The sequence below is a fragment of the Salvia miltiorrhiza genome, chromosome 7, assembly GCF_028751815.1.
Source record: "Salvia miltiorrhiza cultivar Shanhuang (shh) chromosome 7, IMPLAD_Smil_shh, whole genome shotgun sequence".
NCBI lineage: Eukaryota > Viridiplantae > Streptophyta > Magnoliopsida > Lamiales > Lamiaceae > Salvia > Salvia miltiorrhiza.
In genome coordinates this window covers 44,608,496-44,628,945 of record NC_080393.1, presented here as the reverse complement: position 1 = coordinate 44,628,945, position 20,450 = coordinate 44,608,496, and the positions used below count along the sequence as shown (strand labels likewise).

The following is a 20,450-nucleotide window of genomic DNA, read 5'->3' as shown; positions in this document are numbered from 1 at the left end:
CTTCAAGGATTCCGTCCTAACCATCACCCTCAAGTTGCTCGGCTTCAATGCACCGGGGAAACGGTTCCAATAAACACAAAGAAAAAACAAACAAGAGAAATTCAATCTAAAGAACAGCAAAAGAAACCTAACACTGAAAAGCATAAAGGAAAGAAACGAGACAAAGCCAAGGTCGTGGGAAGAATGTCGCCGGAGGCTCCCAAACATCAAACAAAGCAAGCACCACCCGCAAAGGCAACACCACGAGAGAAGCCCGATGGCCGAAGAGACACCATCGCCGAGGACTCCCCTGCTGGAAACAGCGCAGTCTAGAACATCATCAACCCCGGCCCTAGGGGTGAGCATTCGGTTATATGGTTCGGTTTTTGCTAAAACCAAACCAAACCATATTTTAGTTCGGTTTAAAAAAAAAAAACCGAACCGAACCGAATTAACCGAACAATCCGAACCGAATTAACCGAAATTTTTATAAATAAAACCGAACCGAATCGAAAAACCGAATTAATCCGAAGAAAACCGAAATTTTCGAAAAAAAACCGAAAATTCCAAAAAAAAAACTATACAATTAAAAAAATATTAGAAGCTAGAATTTATAAAATTGTAATTAAAATATTATTTATATATATATATATACATATATATATATATATATATTTATATATATTATAAATATAATTCGGTTTTTCGGTTTTAAAAAATCCGAACCGAACCGAACCGAAAAACCGAAATTTTATGAAAAAAAAACCGAACCGAACCGAAAAAACCGAAAAAAACCGAACCATATTTTAAAATTTCGGTTTGGATCGGTTCGGTTATTCGGTTTCAGATTTTTTGCTCACCCCTACCCGGCCCAAGCTCCATACCCCGAGCTCCCAGACAACGCCAACACCTTCATAAACACCTCCACGCCGACATCAGCTAACCAAAAACCCTCATCAACCAAAAACCATGCACAAAGGCAAACTTCCCAAAAAGCTAACCGCCAACACGCCAAAGGCGAATCAGCCCACCAGTGGCAATCAGACCACTCGAACGTGACTATGCGTGTACATGTCAGTAGCCACAGCATGTTCGATTTCAGAAATCGCAAAGGGCCTCCATCCCTCATTCCTATCACCATTGGCCATAATATCCGCCGGCCTGTTGCCCTCTCTATAAATGTGGCTGACCATTAAATTGAAATCTTGAAGACGACCGATAACACCTTTCCATAACGCCATAAAACGCCACGGGACATCTAAAGATTTCGACTGCAAGAGATGCACCACATACATTGAATCAGCCTCAATCCACAAGTGCAACCAATTACGATCATGCGCGAGATTAATAGCAGTAATCACCGCCAAAAGCTCAGCTTCAAAAGCAAAGCCAACGCCACCTTTAATGTGAAAACAACCCCGCACAACAGACCATTTATCCCTGAAAACGCCGCTGGCCGCAATGGCGCCTGGAGCACCCAGAGCCGAGCCGTCGGTGTTGACTTTAATCCAGTGATTCACTGGAGGCCACCAGTGAACTTCAACCATACGAGGAAGAGGAGCCGGACGCGTAGAGACTCCAATATTTCTAGTGATCACATAGTCAGACCAAGTATTTCTGCTATTTCCCAGAGTACTGAAATTGCCATCTATCTCACTAAAGAACGACTTCACAAAGGCAAGAATCGCGCGAGGCTCAAACCGAGTACTGTCAAACACAGTCGAATTCCGACCATCCCAAATTTTCCACATAATCGTGATGATACCAGCTTTCTAGAAGGCCTGAAGTTGCGAGCTAAAAGAAGAGTTCCAAGCCGCAACAAGAAAAGAGTGAATATCCATGCACTCCCCAAGAGAGCCCTTGTCGAACCAAGAAAGAAACTCTTTCCAGATAAATCTCACCTTCTCACATTGCCACATAATATGAGCAATCGATTCTTCATCCATAAGACAAATGGGGCACCCATTAGGAACAATCATGCCACGCCGAATCAAAGTATCCAAAGTGGGAAGACGTCCATGTATGACTCTCCAACACAGAATAGAACATCGAACCGGAATATATGATTCCCAAATCCACTTACCCCAGGTAACCTGAGGAAAACGATGACAAATATTCGAAAAAGCCAGAGCCGCAGACACCTCCCCCCTAACCGAGTGCTTCCAATATCTACGGTCAGTATCTCCCTTTCTAATATTGCACAATAGATCATTATAACTATACAATCAATATTTTTATACAAAATACAGTATTATTAGATAATTTAATTAATAAAAAAATAAAAACCCTAAAATTAGCCATTTATTAAATAAAAAGAATAATTGATAAGAATCCTAAACTCCTAAAGTACTATTAGATAATTTCATTATTTTCAAATTGTTTATGTAGTATGCATCATTGTTATTGTTTTGAAATTTGATATTGCAGTATGTCATTTACTCTTTATTATTATTATTATTATTATTATTATTATTATTATTATTATTATTATTATTATTATTATTATTATTATTATTATTATTATTATTATTATTATTATTATTATTTAATGTTGTAATACGAAAATTTGTATGTTATTTTTTTTTTAATGTTGTAGTAGTGATTTTTAGTGAATATTTTTCCTATAATAATAATAATTTAGGCCATAATAGTTACCAGTTTGGATATCTCCACTTTTCATCGTATATTAATAATTTTTATTTGTTTATATTGTATAATTAATAAAAGAAAATGAATAAGTAATATTTTAATTTTAATTTTTTTAATTGAATAGTCATATTTTATATGATAACTAAGAACTATTTAATTAGTTTAAATAATTTTAAATTAAAACTCAAATTAAATCCCCTCAAAATAAGGCCCATCCTAAATTACCAATCCATATTAATAAAAGATAGGGCTAATCTACAATCTACCAATTCATATTAAGAAAAGGGAAAAAAAAAGGGTTTAATCAAACCATCACCGCTTCTTGTATTTCGGCCGTGTCTTCTTCTTCTTCCCCGTCAAGCGTCAGTTCTTGCATTTCAGCCGCGTCGCCTTCTGCAATAAAGGGTCCCACTATGCTCCTTTTTCGATTTAGAAGTTGTAGAAGAAAGAACAATAACACATATTGTTGTTTGTGTTGATGTTTTGATGAAATTGATTCTCTTATTCTTTCCCTGAATTAATTGATGAGCGTTGACAATTTTTTATGTTAAATCTGAAGGAATATTAAACTGAATTAATATTCTAATTGCCCGATGATCGTTTTCTTGGATTATTATTAATTCATCATACAATGATTAATCTTAACATGCTCCTATGAATTTAATAGCTGCACGTTGGTGTCAGAAATATTTACTTGAAAAGTGTATGCAGAGGCTGTCGATGATCGAATCGAATGACTCCAGTTCTGATCTTCTGAACTGTATCCCGCTCAGCTTTCACCGTTGGATGGACAACGATCTGTGAAAGTCCCAAGGCAGAAAGCTCCCACACGTTCCTGCGCCTCTCTGCTCTCTCAAAACCCTAAATAATTAGTGTGTATATTTTTGAGAGCAGACAACTGTATTTAAATAAATACATACGTATGGGGCGCAGGCTTTCTTGTGATAGGCGATTTCTGCCTCTTCCTGGGCTAGGAGACTTTGGGCCAGTCCAGGGACCAGATACAAGAAATAAAGATGGGCCTCAAATAAATTAATTCTTCATGGTCAGCCCAGACCATAATTAATTTATAAATATTAGTTCATTCCACTAGAGAACCAATACTAACTTACCCCTTTATTGCCGGTGATGAGTCGGGGCTTGTATTTAGACTTATTAAATCCCCGTACTTAAAATATCCGACATCCATTAATTAATTAGAGCTCTGACAGCTTAAATTAATTAATCTCTTTGTAATCCGTAAGTAGTACCACTCAAACCTTATTATTGCGCCTGAACTTAATCAACCTGCAGGGTTTAGCGCAATAAACATTATTGAGCTCCTTAAGGGGATGTCATTATCCTATATCGGATACGGGTACTAATACAGATAACCAAATATCATACATTGACCGCTATCACCCAAGATACAGAGTACTCAAGTTACTATATAACTCTCACCCATAGTAAATCAAAGTGATATACGAATCAACATATGTATTTGGAATCTTATTAGTATTAAGATCTTATGAGTCACTGATAAACATGCATTTTTACCTCTTGGTGTGTCATTTTTGATGCTTAGTTGTGAGGATTTTGTGTGTTTGATGGTCTATTTGAGTTTATATTCGTTTATGGTCAAGAACTTGTTACTTACTTGTGTTTGAATGAATTTTCAGAAATAATGAAGTAGCATTTGGAAGAATTGGCTGAAATACAAGTTGTAGTTCGTCTCGACAGGAGTTCGTGAGCGCAAACGGATCATAAATCGGAGTTCGGACGAGAGAGAACAAGCCAAAACAAAATCGCTGCGCAAAGCTGTCACGAATTCTGTTTCGTCACGCGGGCCAGTCATGCGGCCGCGCGAGTCGCCGTATTTCCGCCCAAAATTCGTTTTTTTAGCGATTTTGGGTATTTTTGAGAGCTACAAGACCTAGGGCATATAAATACTCCCCAAGAACTTATTATCTGCAAGCTTTTATCATCTTATATCATATTTTACTTTTCCTGAGAGCTGAGGGAGACAGAGAACGGAGCAGAGCAAGATTGAAGATTCTCAACTTTCCTACGGTTTTATTGTTGAATGTTCATTGGTTTATTTGAGAATTATATTCTAGTTCATATGTCTATGTGTGGCTAGAATCCTTTTTTCCCAGGGTTTAGGGAGTAGACATGATTTGAATTTCTGACTGTTTGGTTCAATTGATTGAGATTGTTTTTCCTTTTTATGTTCTTGTTATAATTGTTTGCTTTATTGATTGGCCACCAATTTAGCATAATCATAGGTTTTAATTTGATATCGGGAGATGATAATTATTACCTGAACTAAGAACATAAAACACATTTATTTTAATTCTAAAGGGAATTGATAATTGTGAGGGCATTAATCCTAGGAACTTTTAGGAGTTACATGTTAGAAGTGTGATCCGGGGACGGTAACCTTGCATGTAATCAACGGTTTGTATGCCACGGGAATGGGTATAGACTAGTTTTGAGATTGCCTTAGGAATCATCTGATTAATTGAATTGAACATGTTAGTTAGAAGAATTTGTTGAAACCTTTGCCTTGGGAAATCTTCTCTTATCTGTTTCTCTGTTTCACAGCTTGCTTTATTTTCTTTCCTGCTGTTTATTTATTTTGTTCTTTACAAATAAAACTCTAAATTTCGTTTGTCCAGATAGACTAGAATAATTTAGGATAGGAATTGGTTAATTCAGTCTCTGTGGAATACGACCTTGCTTGCTACTGTACACAATTGCACCCGTACACTTGCGGCGTGTTAAATAAAATAGCGAACAGTCACCGAGATCTTTGATTCTTCACTTAAGTCAGATAGAATAATACATCTCACTGTGGTCCTATCAATACGTTATGACGTACCATCTATACCGCAGCCTAAACTAATGACTCGTCCTGAAGTCATCTCGGCTGTGATCATTTTTTATATCTCTTAAGGTTATTCCAATTATATGATCTTCTGTGATCTACAACACACCATATAATCTACTTATAAAGAGACAAGGGACATAATGTGCAATCATGAACACAATCAGATATGAGATTAAACAGTGGTAACAAGAAACATTGTATACAAGCATAAAACGTTCTTGCTTTACAGTATACAAATCCAACAATCTCCCACTTATACTAAAACAAACTTTTAGTATACAATGTGTCTAAATACTAACTATTACAACACTATCACTTCTTCTCCCACTTATACTGAAAGTTTCCTTAAGTGGGTGGCATCAACCACAATCCCATCCCTCGAGCATGCTTTTCGTAGGCCTTTTGCGGCAGACTCTTCGTGAAAGGGTCAGTTAAGTTCTCCAAAGTATTGATCTTCTCAACCAGCACATCTCCTCTGCTTACGATTTCTCGTATGATGTGGTACTTTCTCTCTATGTGTTTGGTCGCCTTGTGGCTCCTGGGTTCCTTAGAATTTGCCACTGCACCCGAGTTATCACAATAAATTATGATACTCTTAGGAAAATTAGGTACCACTCCTAGATCCAAGAGGTAGTTCCGGAACCATACAGCCTCTTTAGCAGCTTCGGAAGCAGCTACATACTCGGCTTCCATGGTGGAGTCGGCAATGCACTTCTGCTTTGCACTCCGCCATGATACGGCTCCACCTCCCAAGGTAAACACATAGCCAGAGGTAGATCTCTTCTCATCCCGGTCAGCCTGGAAATCCGAATCGGTGTAACCCAAAGGAGTTAGACTGTCTGACTGGTAAACTAGCCTATAATCTCGAGTGCTTTTCAGGTACTTGAGAATGTGCTTTACCGCAGTCCAGTGTCCTGGTCCAGGGTTCGACTGATATCTTGCAACCATGCCAACGACATAGCCAATATCAGGTCTCGTGCAAAGCATTGCATACATGAGGCTACCTACAGCGGAAGCATATGGTACCTTCCTCATTTCCTCAACCTCACTAGGCGTCTTAGGACACATGTCCTTAGACAGAGGAATACCATGTCTGAAAGGTAGCAACCCTTTCTTGGCAGTTTGCTTGCTAAAACGAGCAATCACAGTGTCAATGTAGGACGCTTGAGATAAGCTCAACATCCTTTTCTGGCGATCACGAATAACCTTGATCCCCAGGATGTACGCTGCATCTCCTAAGTCCTTCATTTGAAACTGTTCGGATAACCACTTCTTTATGTCCGATAATAGCTTCACATTGTTGCCAATGAGAAGGATATCATCTACATAAAGTGCAAGGAAAACCACATCACCATTGGCATCTAAACGGTACACGCAACTTTCATTTTCACAACAAAGTAAATCCATAGGATTTAATGACCTCGTCAAAACGTTTGTTCCATGACCTCGAAGCTTGCTTAAGTCCATAAATGGACTTCTTCAGCTTCCATACAAGATGCTCTTCGCCCTTCTTCACAAACCCTTCGGGTTGCTGCATATAGATATCATTTCCTTCTTCAAGGAAACCGTTTAAGAAAGCGGTTTTGACATCCATTTGCCAAACCTCAAGGTTCATGTGGGCTGCTATGGCAAGGAGTATTCGGATAGACTTAAGCATGACAACCGGTGAAAAGGTCTCATCATAATCTATACACTGTTCCTGGGTATAGCCTTTCGCCACCAGTCTAGCTTTAAAAGCTGCGACTTCGCCATCCGAATCTCTTTTTCTCTTGTACACCCACCTACTACCCATAGCTAAAAAGTCATCTGGTAGTTCGGTTTTCTCGTATACATCCATAGCAGTCATGGATTCTATTTCAGAAACCATGGCGTCGTACCATGAATCTGCATCTACATCTTCCATAGCTTGTCTAAAGTTATCTGGGTCGATATCCTTTTGTTCATCAACAGGGAGAAGATCCGAAGATTTTCCCAAGAACATAAATCGATCGGGTTGGACGATAACCCTCCCACTACGACGAAGCGGTGGTGGTACAGCTGTGACAACGGTTTGTGCAGTGTCCTGTGGTGCATTCACTTGCACACTTGGCTGGGGTGATGGAATCGCCTGTCCATTGCCTTCGATTTCTTGAAGGACAATCTCGGACTTTGACTTGTGTTTATCTATATAATCTTGTTCCAAGAATCGTGCGTTGGTGCTAACAATCACTTTCTGATCCTTAGGATTATAAAAATAACCATCTTTCGTTCCCTTAGGATATCCTATAAACAACATTACTTCGCATCTAGGCTCCAATTTCTTCCCTTCCTTGTCAAGCACGTATGCAGGACAACCCCATACCTTTATATGGTTCAAGCTGGGCTGACGCCCTGACCATAACTCGATAGGAGTTTTAGGAACCGATTTGGACGGTACCCGATTCAGCAAATAAACCGTTGTTTCCAAGGCATATCCCCAAAATGAAATAGGCAATGATGCATAACTCATCATTGATCGTACCATTTCCAAAAGAGTTCTGTTTCTTCTCTCCGCTACACCATTCTGTTGGGAAGTACCCGGTGCAGTCGATTGGGATGAAATCCCAGAATCTGACAAGTATTGCTTAAACTCGTTCCCAAGGTATTCGCCACCGCGATCAGACCGCAATGACTTGATAGATTTACCCGTTCTCTTCTCCACTTCCGCCTTGAATTCTTTGAATTTCTCAAAGCATTCAGACTTGCGTTGAAGTAGGTAAATATACCCATATCATGAGTAATCGTCAATGAAAGTGACAAAATACTCATACCCTCCACGAGCTCTTGTGGACATCGGTCCACACAAGTCAGAATGAACCAATTCTAACACAAGCGAGGCCTTATTCCCCTTTGTCTTAAAAGGCCTTGCCGTCATCTTTCCTTCTATACATGATTCACAGGTTCTAAATGGAACAGCTTCAAAGTGTTTCAAGATTCCATTTGACATGAGCCTTTGGATCCTATTTAGATTGATGTGGCCTAATCTTAGGTTCCAAGCATGTGTATAATGTTCACGAGAGAAGTATTTTCTTTTGTTTGAATTTGGACAGATTTGTGATGTAGATGCAACATGGGCAGAATTATTAATAGGACATGTAATAGTATAGAGAGAATTGTTCAAAATTCCAGAACAAATAATCTTGTTATTTTTCATGATAGAGACACCTCTATCAAAAGTAACAGAAAATCCATCCATAAATAATTTTGAAACAGAAATAATGTTCCGCCGAAACTCCGGCACATATAAAACATCTCTCAAAACTAAAATGTCATCACCAAAACATAAAGATAACTCTCCAATAGCAACAGCTGCGACCTTCGACGCATTGCCCATGGAGATGGTGATCTCGTCACTTCCCAGCTCCCTTGTCAGCTTGAAGCCCTGCAAGGTGTAACAAACATGATCAGTTGCCCCCGTATCCACTACCCATGAATGAGTAGAAAACGAAGCTAAACATGTCTCAGTTACTAGAACTTGTGACGTACCTTGTCCCTTCGCCTTGAGCACCGGATAATCTTTCTTCCAGTGCCCAGTCTTGCCGCACTTGAAGCACTTTCCCTTTCCACTTGGCTTCTTTACACCGCCAGTAGGGCCAACTGCCTTACCACTCCCACTAGCTCCATTGTCACGCTTGCCCTTGGACCTTTCTGCTTCTTCTTCCCATCTTTCGACGAAGAAGCAGATCCCTTGGCAGTGATAAGGACTTCATTCCTGCTGCCCAAGACTCCCTCTGCCGTAACTAGAGCATTCAACAACTCATTAAGAGTATAGTTGACTTTGCTCATAACGGCATTGAGACGAAAGTGCTCAAAGGTTTTGGGGAGAGTGTTCAGGATGATATCGACTTTGGCTTCGCCTTTGATACCTCCTCCGAGCAAGTCGAGCCTGTCAAACAGATTTATCATGTGCATGACATGCTCGTGAACAGAACTGCCCTCGCTCATCTTACATGCCAAGATTTATCTCATTATGTTAAAGCGAGCAGATCTCTCGGATTCCCCATAAACCTCAGAGAGGTTCAACATAATTTCAGCCGCATCAACCATGACCTGATGCTGGAGTTGCAAAGTTTGTGACATAGTCATCATAATATAGCACTTGGCCATATTATTTGACTTGTGCCACCTTTTATGCGCCTCACGTTCCGCATCAGTTGATTCATCCGTAAGGGCTGCAGGACGTGGAGTAGTAAGCACAAAACTGTGCTCCTCAGCGTCAAGAATGTACATGACGTGGCGTTTCCATTCAGTATAATTAGGACCGGTGAGAGGATTTTTGGCGAGAATAGAGATAATTGGAGACATAGACATATCTGAATGTAAACAAGTAAACAAGTAAGAACATGAAGCACATAGTTCGTAACAATAATATTGTAACCTTTTGATAAAACAATATTAATGAAACCTCCAACCGCTCAAAGAATCCCATGTGCAAGCCACGTTGTGTGGACGTTTACACACGAACTCCTCAACCAGACTATACACCTAGTCATTTAATTTCCATCCATGTCAACTTAACCTTTTGACAAAGGAAATTAATAGTTGGCACCTTAACTAGACCATATCATCATCAAGAAGGGACTCATTTGGGAGTTGTACATTGTACTTGATATGATATCTAAGCAATGACCACATTTTAACCTTGAAAATTAAATTCTCAAAATTGACATACTCACTCGGACCATGCCGCTTTCAATTTAATTTTCTTGGTTATCTTATTTAATTCCATTCTCCAAAGTACTTGTGAAAATTACACAAGTAAGCCACGTTGTGTGGACGTTTACTGCATAACTCCCACTACTTTAATGGATTTAAATATTTTTTATAGAAACCTCATCTGACAAACTTATGAAAGAACAAACATGAAGTAAGCCACGTTGTGTGGACGTTTACTCACATTGTCAATCATTTTGTCTAGAGACCGCGCATGTGGAGGTCTACATAATTTTAAGAATAAAATTAATTAGAAATAACCACAATTTAACTTTGAAATTAAATTCTCGAATTTTGACATACTCACTCGGACCATGCCGCATTCAATTTAATTTCTTAGTTATCTTATTTAAATCCATCCTCTAAAGTACTCGTGAAAAATTATACGAGTAAGCCACGTTGTGTGGACGTTTACTGCATAACTCCCACTACTTTAATGGATTTAAATATTTTTATAGAAACCTCATCTGACAAACTTATGAAAGAACAAACATGAAGTAAGCCACGTTGTGTGGACGTTTACTCACATTGTCAATCACTTTGTCTAGAGGCCGCTTGTGGAAATCTAAATAATTTTAAATCATCTATAAAATTATAAGCTTAGTCTTTTTTCTTTCAAAAGGTTTGATCATGCTCAACACATAATCCTAAACATGCTCATCTAGAACGCAACATGTAAAACATGCTCACAGAATTCTAAAACATGCTTAAGAAAACGATAAACCTAGCATGCTTGTCTAAGCGCAGTTAATAAACACATATTAACAAGCAGAGACAAAAACATCATGCAAAGAGCATAAGGGATAAACACCACGACATGCAAAGAACAGAATTTAAAAATAAAATAAAGTTCTTCGTGACCCATTCGTGGAACCCCATATTTCTAGTCTATTACAAAGAACAGAAAAGAAATAAAATGAAACTCAAAAACTTAAAATTAGCCCAAAAAAACTTCAAACTGGCCCGTCTTTGAAAAATTAGGGTTTAGGCCCCCTAGGGTTTGGAAAAACTCGGCCACCTAGGGTTTGGAAGCCCTAGGCGCCGCCGCCTCCCTTGGCAACCCCCTTTCGCCGCACAGCAGCCGCCTGGTGCCGCAGCAGCCCGGCGCGCGCAGCGGCCTGGCGCTCGCAGTAGCCCGGCGCTGGCTCGGCCTCCTCGGCGTGCAGCAGCGGCAGCAGTCGCTTCCTCGCCCTCTGTGGCATGCAGCAGCGGCAGCAGCCGCCTTGGCGCAGAATCCGGCGCACGGCAGCAGCAGCGCACCGGTGACAGCAACACAGCAGCAGCAGAGGCAGGCCCCCGGCGCGAGCAGCAGCAGCGGCAGCGCGTCGCCCGCTAGGCGCGCAGCTCGCAGGCGCGGCCCCGGGCGCGCACAGCCCCTGCCGGCTGCCTCCCCTTCTCTCGCCCGACCCGCACGCCTCTTGCATCGTGTGGGGCAGCCTCGCACGGCACCCTCGGCGAGAGCAGCAGCGGCGTGCTCGGCAGCCTGACCAGGCGCGCGGCGCACAGCGCGCAAGCGCTCGTGCGCGCGCTGCCCTTGGCGACGGCAGCCTTGCCCGCTCCGCACCCGGCGCGTCCTCCTCACACTGTTCATCCGTTGTTAATTCGTCGTCGTCCTCGTCTCGTTCCTCAGTTTTACAGATTACAAAGGAAAAACAAATACAAATTGAAATCCTAATCTAACCACGGATTTTCTCGTGGTGAAAAATGATTACAACGTCAAAACGACGTATCCCACGAATCAACAGACCACGAAGAACAACAACAGTAAAAACAAAGCACATTATTAATCGTACATAAATTAATAATAGAGCCAAGAAATTAATCCTGGGCTATGATACCAATTGAAGGAATATTAAACTGAATTAATACTCTAATTGCCCGATGATCGTTTCTTGGATTATTATTAATTCATCATACAACGATTAATCCTAACATGCTCCTATGAATTTAACAGCTGCACGTTGGTGTCAGAAATACTTACTTGAAAAGTGTATGCAGAGGCTGTCGATGATCGAATCGAATGACTCCAGTTCTGATCTTCTGAACTGTATCCCGCTCAGCTTTCACCGTTGGATGGACAACGATCTGTGAAAGTCCCAAGGCAGAAAGCTCCCACACGTTCCTGCGCCTCTCTGCTCTCTCAAAACCCTAAATAATTAGTGTGTATATTTCTGAGAGCAGACAGCTGTATTTAAATAAATAAATACGTATGGGGCGCAGGCTTTCTTGTGATAGGCGATTTCTGCCTCTTCCTGGGCTAGGAGACTTTGGGCCACTCCAGGGACCAAATACAAGGAATAAAGATGGGCCTCAAATAAATTAATTCTCCATGGTCAGCCCAGACCATAATTAATTTATAAATATTAGTTCATTCCACTAGAGAACCAATACTAACTTACCCCTTTATTGCCGGTGATGAGTCGGGGCTTGTATTTAGACTTATTAAATCCCCGTATTTAAAATATCCGACATCCATTAATTAATTAGAGCTCTGACAGCTTAAATTAATTAATCTCTTTGTAATCCGTAAGTAGTACCACTCAAACCTTATTATTGCGCCTGAACTTAATCAACCTGCAGGGTTTAGCGCAATAAACATTATTGAGCTCCTTAAGGGGATGTCATTATCCTATATCGGATACGGGTACTAATACAGATAACCAAATATCATACATTGACCGCTATCACCCAAGATACAGAGTACTCAAGTTACTATATAACTCTCACCCATAGTAAATCAAAGTGATATACGAATCAACATATGTATTTGGAATCTTATTAGTATTAAGATCTTATGAGTCACCGAGATCTTTGATTCTTCACTTAAGTCAAATAGAAGAATACATCTCACTGTGGTCCTATCAATACGTTATGACGTACCAGTATAGACAAGTAGTCAAGACAAACTACTTCCATCTATACCGCGGCCTAAACTAATGACTCGTCCTGAAGTCATCTCGGCTGTGGTCATTTTTTATATCTCTTAAGGTTATTCCAATTATATGATCTTCTGTGATCTACAACACACCATATAATCTACTTATAAAGAGATAAGGGACATAATGTGCAATCATGAACACAATCAGATAGGAGATTAAACAGTGGTAACAGGAAACATTGTATACAAGCATAAAACGTTCTTGCTTTACAGTATACAAATCCAACAAAATCTTTCACCAACTTTCCCCTTTCCCTCTTCCTCATGAACTTATGCAGAAAATTTATCTTCTATTTATTTATTATGGGTATTGGATTGTTGTTGTCAGCTTGCATATAAAAATCTCAAAACCAAATGCACCATTCTTGCGTTTAAAGTTCGTATAGTTTCTTAAAAATTATTAGCTTTTCTTCCCCTCGCCTCAAGTTGCCGATTTGCAGAAGCAGAAAAGTTTTGCAGATAGTGAAATTGGATGGCAAGGTCATATAATCTAGATCAGTCGTTGCTGTGAAGGAATTGCTTGTAAACTTTGAAGGGTTTGGGGTGATGCAAAGGTATCAAATATTGTGGATTATTTTGATTTCGGAAATCCGTTAATGTAATTGGAAAAAGAAATTCAACTATATATGAAGAGCAAGAAAAAATTTGATAAGTTAAATGAAGAGATAATGGTGAGATAAATGAATGACAAAATAGAGGAAGAATAGAGAAACGTGTGAGAGAGAAAATATGGCGGTAAAATATTACCGTTGAACTGCTCTTTTATATAATATATATATATATATATATATATATATATATATATATATATATATATATATATAGTTAGGTTCAATGAAAAAGGCCTAAATGTAAGAAAGAAGAGAGAAGTAATCTCATCCGTTGATCTTATCTAATCTAACGGACATGATTTATTCACGCCATGTTCAACAGATTTTTTCGTTGAACATTCGTGAACATATACAATATTTTTGGGGGTTCTGGGTTTCGACCCCCCATATGTTCAACGAAAAAATCCGTTGAACATGGCGTGAATAAATCATGTCCGTTAGATTAGATAAGATCAACGGATTAGATTACTTCTCTCTTCTTTCTTACATTTAAGCCTGCTTCATTGAACTTTAGCCTATATATATATATATATATATATATATATATATATATTAGCTCATAAAAGTTATTAATTCAAGTAGGGATGTCAATGAGTGGGTTTTGCCCGAACCGATCCGAAACCGTTGACTATCCATTGAATTACAAAATAATAGTTCTTGTTCCAGTTCTAGACCCAACTTGCTCACACCAGAGAGCATGATCGGTCCAAACCCAATTTGACCCGCTTGTTTTAGGTTTGGTCCGACCCAAGGAAAATTAATTTCGACATCAAGTAGAGTCGGTAAATAAAATATGGAAACATCAAAAATGAATTGTTCAACATTTAGAGAGAGAGAGAGATAGTTATTGCAATCCTACATAAAAAAGTAACTACTTTCTGTTTCAGCCAAAGTTGAAGACAAGAGGAGCAAAGATTATGGTTCATTATAGTTTCAATATGTTTGGCACACGCAATATTATCACAATTAAGCAGTCACAGATCCAGATACGTAGTTTTAGATTTAAATAAAAATTTTGAGACTACAAAGTAATACAAAAATTCTAAGATTAAAAGAAATTGTAGGGGCTGCCCACATCTCCACTCTGACAATAAAATCGACTAATACATGATTAAACAAAAATAATATTACTATTCATATTATACATTGGAGCATTCTAACTGGCACTAAAAAAATGTGGATTAACGTAAATTATTCATACAATAAAACGTACAGTATATCTAATCGTCTATTTCCAATAACAAAGAATAAATATTAGCAATAAATTAATTTAAAATCAGGGTACTTAAAATTTTATAATAGTCATTTGGGATTTTTGGGTTTGGGTAATGGGTCATGGGTATTCTTTAGCCCATGGATAATTAATCTACTCGGACCATTTCATATTGTCGCTTAATGGTGCGGGTCCGATCCGGATCTAATAAGTAATGGGTCAGTTCTAGATCCGGAACCATAATAATGTTAACGATTTCAGTTCGGGTAAAATCCACCAATTAACATTCCTAAATTCAAGCATCCAACTCATTAATCATAAATACCCAATTTCTAGTAAACTAAACTCAATCAGTTTTCCACATATACTTGAAGTAACCAAATTAGTCCTAAATTAATGTTACCATCATACTCATAGTCAAATAAATTCAATCAATTTAGAAATCTAACATGTAAATGAAAAATCCCAAATTTTATCAAACTAAACTATTTTAAAAAAATTTAAATAAACATAAATCATCAATCAAATCTTAGATCTAGCATACAAAGTTCCCAAAATTTCAACCATATTTGCATCTTTCTTACTTTCTTTTAGGACCGTTATCTTTTAGCATAACACTTTCTAAGAGTAAAATTTGTGTCAAACAAATGGACCCTTATATAAAATGATAGTTTGTGAGATCACAAAAACTTGGGTACAATCGGGTGTATCGTACAATCGGATTGACCTGCCCCAGACCCTGACTCGCATCTTGATTCGAACCCGCATCTTGACCCAAATCGTCTAAATTATATTATTCAGTTATACAAATGACACTGCTTATAATTGACAGTATTCAATTATATAAATGACATTGTAACATTTTAAAATGTTATAGTGTCATTTTCAATCTTATAGTGTTATTTAAAATATTATGTTGTCATTTACAATCTTATAGAGTCAATTACAAGAAGTGTCTTATATTTTTGAATAGTGTCGATTATACACAGTGTCATTTACAATGTTATAGTATTATTTATACGCAATGTTATTTGTATAATAGAATATTATCAATTACAGACAGAGTCATTTGTATAACAGAATAGTGTCAATTACAAGCAATGTCATTTGTATAATCGAATAATGTCATTTACACGATTTGAGTTAAGATGTGGATTCGAATCAAAATACACATAATGATTTGAATGCGGATCAACCCAATTGTAGGATAGACCTTATTGTATCCAAGACCATCGCTTGTGAGATAGATTGAGATCAATCAAAAAGAATAAAAGAAAAAGGACAAAAGGAAAACAGGAGCGAACGGAGCGCACGTGCGGCCACCCAAACGGGAGAATTTGTCAAATTGTTTGCACTTTTTATTGTTGTACATACAAATACAATATACACAAACACTAAGCTCTAAGACCCTCTTAAACGCGTTCCTTCAGTATGCCAGAATTTACTAATTCCAGATGCCCAATTTGTCAAACAGCCCCCCGGTATCCTTTTCCTACACACATCCTATATACACTATATATACATACAAACACGCGCACACACACACCCTCTTCTCACCTCACAAAACCATTCCTTCCATCACTCAACAACACAACCGCAATCTCAGCGTGTCAATGGTGGTGTACGTGGAGGAAGAGGAGGTCTGGAAATGCTCCAAGCACCCCTCGAAGCGGCGGCGCAGCGGCATCTGCCCCGCCTGCCTCCGCGAGCGCCTCGGCACTCTCTGCCCCGACTGCCACAACGCCCGCCCCTGCCCCTGCTGCGCCACCTCCGCCGAGTCCTCGTCTTCTTCCTCCTCCTCCTCCTTCGGCCGCGTCTCCAACCTCATCGACGGCGAGCCCTCCTTCCGCCGCTCGAGATCCGTCGCCGTCCCCTTCCTCCGCCCCAGGAACGCCGCCGACAGCGGCCGCGCCAGGACGCCCTCGTTCCTCTCCCTTCTCAAGAGAAGCAAGACGAAGAGAACTACCGAGCCGCCGCCCAAGGAGAAGGCCGAGCAAAGCGTGGCTGACGGCGTTGGTGAGGACAACTTCGAGAGCAATAATAGAATTGAGGATTTCGTGAGGATGGTGTCTAGATCAAGATCCGTCAGCGCCGGCACGACGTCGGCGATGGCGTCGGGGTTGTTCCGCCGCCGTGATGACGCTTCGGCGCCGCCGGCGAGGGCTAAATTCTGGCATTTTCCGAGCCCGATGAAGGCCTTCCGGAAGTCCAAGACTCCCAAGGTTGTCCTTCATGATCGATCGCCTTTGCAGAGAGGTTGATTTTATTTTTATTTTACTTTTTTTATTTTATTTTACCCAATTATTAACATAAAGTGTTTTTATTAACTTTTTGTATTTGTATGTATTGATCACACGGAGTATTCCGAATAACTATAATAATATGTTGCGAATCTTATTATTTTGTTTATTCTTTTCCGAAAGTAGCACATTTTTTTTTGACTTGGGGGAGTTGGGAAGAAAGAGAGCGATGAGATTTGAACCCAAGACCTCATTGTTCAAACAGGAGGTCGCACCGCTTGTTGTCCCTTAGGGACGTTTAGTTATTGGAAAATCTAATGTCTAATTTTATTAGAAATAAAGGTTGTTTTGGTTACGTGGGAACATGTGTTGAATGCACACTAACGTGGTTTTTGATTGTCAAAGGTAGACCACTAATTTTTCTTATGTTTGACTTTAAAGACATTTCAATTCGTCATCTAATTTCTTGAACGAGTGTAGAAGTTTGACTCTTATTTAATATGGAGTACTTTTTAGTTGGGAAATGTAATTTTCAATTTAATTATGAAGAATTGTCAGACTCATAATAACTCGATGATGATCACTTAGGCTTTTCGCACCACATAAACGTGAAGGCTTTCAACTCGGCAACGAATTCACAGTTCATAAACAAATACTCCCAAATACTCCCTCCGTCCACGAAATGAGTACCCATTTCCCTTTTTGGCAAGTGTACCCCACACATCTTTTTAATTAATACACTCAAAAAGTGGGACCCTTAAACTATTCACACTACACTCCATACATTTCTTAAAACCCGTGCCGTTCACAAATGGGTACTCATTTCGTGGACGGAGGGAGTATATCTGAACAATGATATCAAACTACTTAATTCTTGATTAATATATTCTATGACGATACGTTTATTTTGGCGGTAACTTTTTTATTGAAAAATGATGGATAATTTTTATTTATTATTATTATCATATATTTATTAGAGATAAAAAGATGAGAAAATATTAAAAAATATTTTTACGCCCTACCTTAAGATAATACTATATAACGTTGGAGAGAAAATGAGTGAAAATGACCTATCCGATAAATTTTTTAATCATAATAAACATGTGAAAATAATGAAAAATAATTAAAAATATATACTTTTTCTCTCCTTTATTAAAGTAAATAATTTTGCTTTTTGGAACTCCAAGAAAATAGATTGGAGCCAAGAAAGACAAAGTAACCACCGGTAGACTTTCTATCATCGAGGGAGCCCGCCCAATTGGCATCAGAAAACACTTTGAGATGAAGATAATGGTAGAAGTTATAAATAAGGCTTTGATTAATGGTACCTTTAAGATATCGAAGAAGACGTTTGCATGTTTTCCATTGCAGCTTTGTGGGAGCTTGCAAAAATTGACTGAGCTTGTTTACTATGAAGGAGATATCAGGACGGGAGAAAGTGAGGTATTGAAGGGCTCCTATGGTGCAATGAAATAGGGCAGAATCATAAAATGGTGGACTATCAAAGAGAGAAATTTTAGTACCAGAATCATATATATGGGGATGGTTGAGGGTTGTTGTTGGTAAGTTTGGTTTTAGCTAAAAGTTCTTGAATATATTTTGATTGATTTAGGAGATAAGAGTTAGAGCTGGTTTTGGTAACATGAATACCTAGGAAATTGGTGACTGTACCTATTTAGGAGAAGAATTGTCAGACTCATAATAACTCGATGATGATCACTTAGGCTTTTCGCACCACATAAACGTGAAGGCTTTCAACTCGGCAACGAATTCATAGTTTATAAACAAATACTTCTTCCGTCCCTGAAATAAGTTCCTCTTTTTCCTTTTTGGGACGTCTCCAAATAAGTTCATCTTCCTTTCTCTCTATTTTTGGACAACTACCCCACCACTAATAACACTTTATTTATTCTTACTTTTCACTTTTTCACCACTCCCAATATTAATTATAACACATTTTTCTCCACTATCAATACACTTTACCAATTTTCCTTAAAATCTGTGTCGTCCTCGAAGAGAAACTTATTTCAGGGACGGAGGGAGTATATCTGAACAATGATATCAAACTACTTAATTCTTGATTAATATATTCTACGACTATACGTTTATTTTGGCGGTAACTTTTTTATTGAAAAATGATGGATAATTTTTATTTATTATTATTATCATATATTTATTAGAGATAAAAAGATGAGAAAATATTAAAAAATATTTTTACGCCCTACCTTAAGATAATACTATATAACGTTGGAGAGAAAATGAGTGAAAATGACCTATCCGATAAATTTTTTAATCATAATAAACATGTGAAAATAATGAAAAATAATTAAAAATATATACTTTTTCTCTCCTTTATTAAAGTAAATGCACCATAATATATAGTTTAAATTTAAAACTCTGGACTATATAAAGATAGGTACTATTTGACATGAACTATTAAACTTTATTGATCAATATATTCAACAAGTTTAGTGGTTTAAATTTATTAAATCTGGATAACTATAACATGACAGATTATACTCATTACTCAACATCAATGATGTTCTTCTGTTTGACAAAAAAAAATGATGTTCTTTTCTTTAAAAAAAATAAAGAGAAAAAAGAAAAAGAAAAAGATGATGTTGGATTGGCAATTGATCGATTCATAGCTATTTTCACCAATAAACACACTAATTACGGAAATTATGAAATCATCATGATGATACTTACAATGTAACCGATCGAATTCAGATTCGAGTATATAAAGGTTAATTGGTTCCAAATTCACAAGACTTCCATTGTCAATTGTTAAGCTATTAGCTAGACATGCATGAGTGAAGATAAACTGAAGAATGAAAATGAGATAAGTTTATTCATCTTGATAATGCTTATAGAGCTACAATACTGCATTTATAATTAAGTTAAAAATATCTTCTAACTAATCTTGCCACCTCACTAAAACTTTTTGCTAATCAAACTGAGTCTATTATGAAGGAGCTAACTAACAGATTTCTGGAATATTCTAATACAACCCCCACTGAACAGTAACTAGCCCTTATCAAAGGGGAATTTGCACACAATGTGTTCGAATCTTGTGATGGAGACCGGTCTAGAAAATATCAGCCACTTGATCGTCATTCGGAACATAACGAACATCTGATTCTTTATTGAGGACTTTGTCGCGGACGAAATATACATCAATTTCAATATGCTTGGTTTGAGCATGAAGAACTGGAATTTA

At 38.3% G+C, this 20,450-nt stretch overlaps 2 protein-coding genes across 2 annotated transcripts; one reads left to right on the top strand and one right to left on the bottom strand.

Moving 5' to 3' along the window:
• Window positions 1-1,019: 1,019 nt before the first annotated feature.
• LOC130994266 (uncharacterized) lies at window positions 1,020-1,730 on the bottom strand. Its single transcript, XM_057919309.1, has one exon. It carries the CDS (start codon window positions 1,728-1,730, stop codon window positions 1,020-1,022), a length of 711 nt encoding a protein of 236 aa, XP_057775292.1.
• Window positions 1,731-16,310: 14,580 nt separating this feature from the next.
• On the top strand, window positions 16,311-17,399 carry LOC130996273 (uncharacterized). Its single transcript, XM_057921784.1, has one exon. It carries the CDS (start codon window positions 16,445-16,447, stop codon window positions 17,249-17,251), a length of 807 nt encoding a protein of 268 aa, XP_057777767.1. The 5' UTR covers window positions 16,311-16,444; the 3' UTR covers window positions 17,252-17,399.
• The last annotated feature ends 3,051 nt before the right edge of the window (window positions 17,400-20,450 follow it).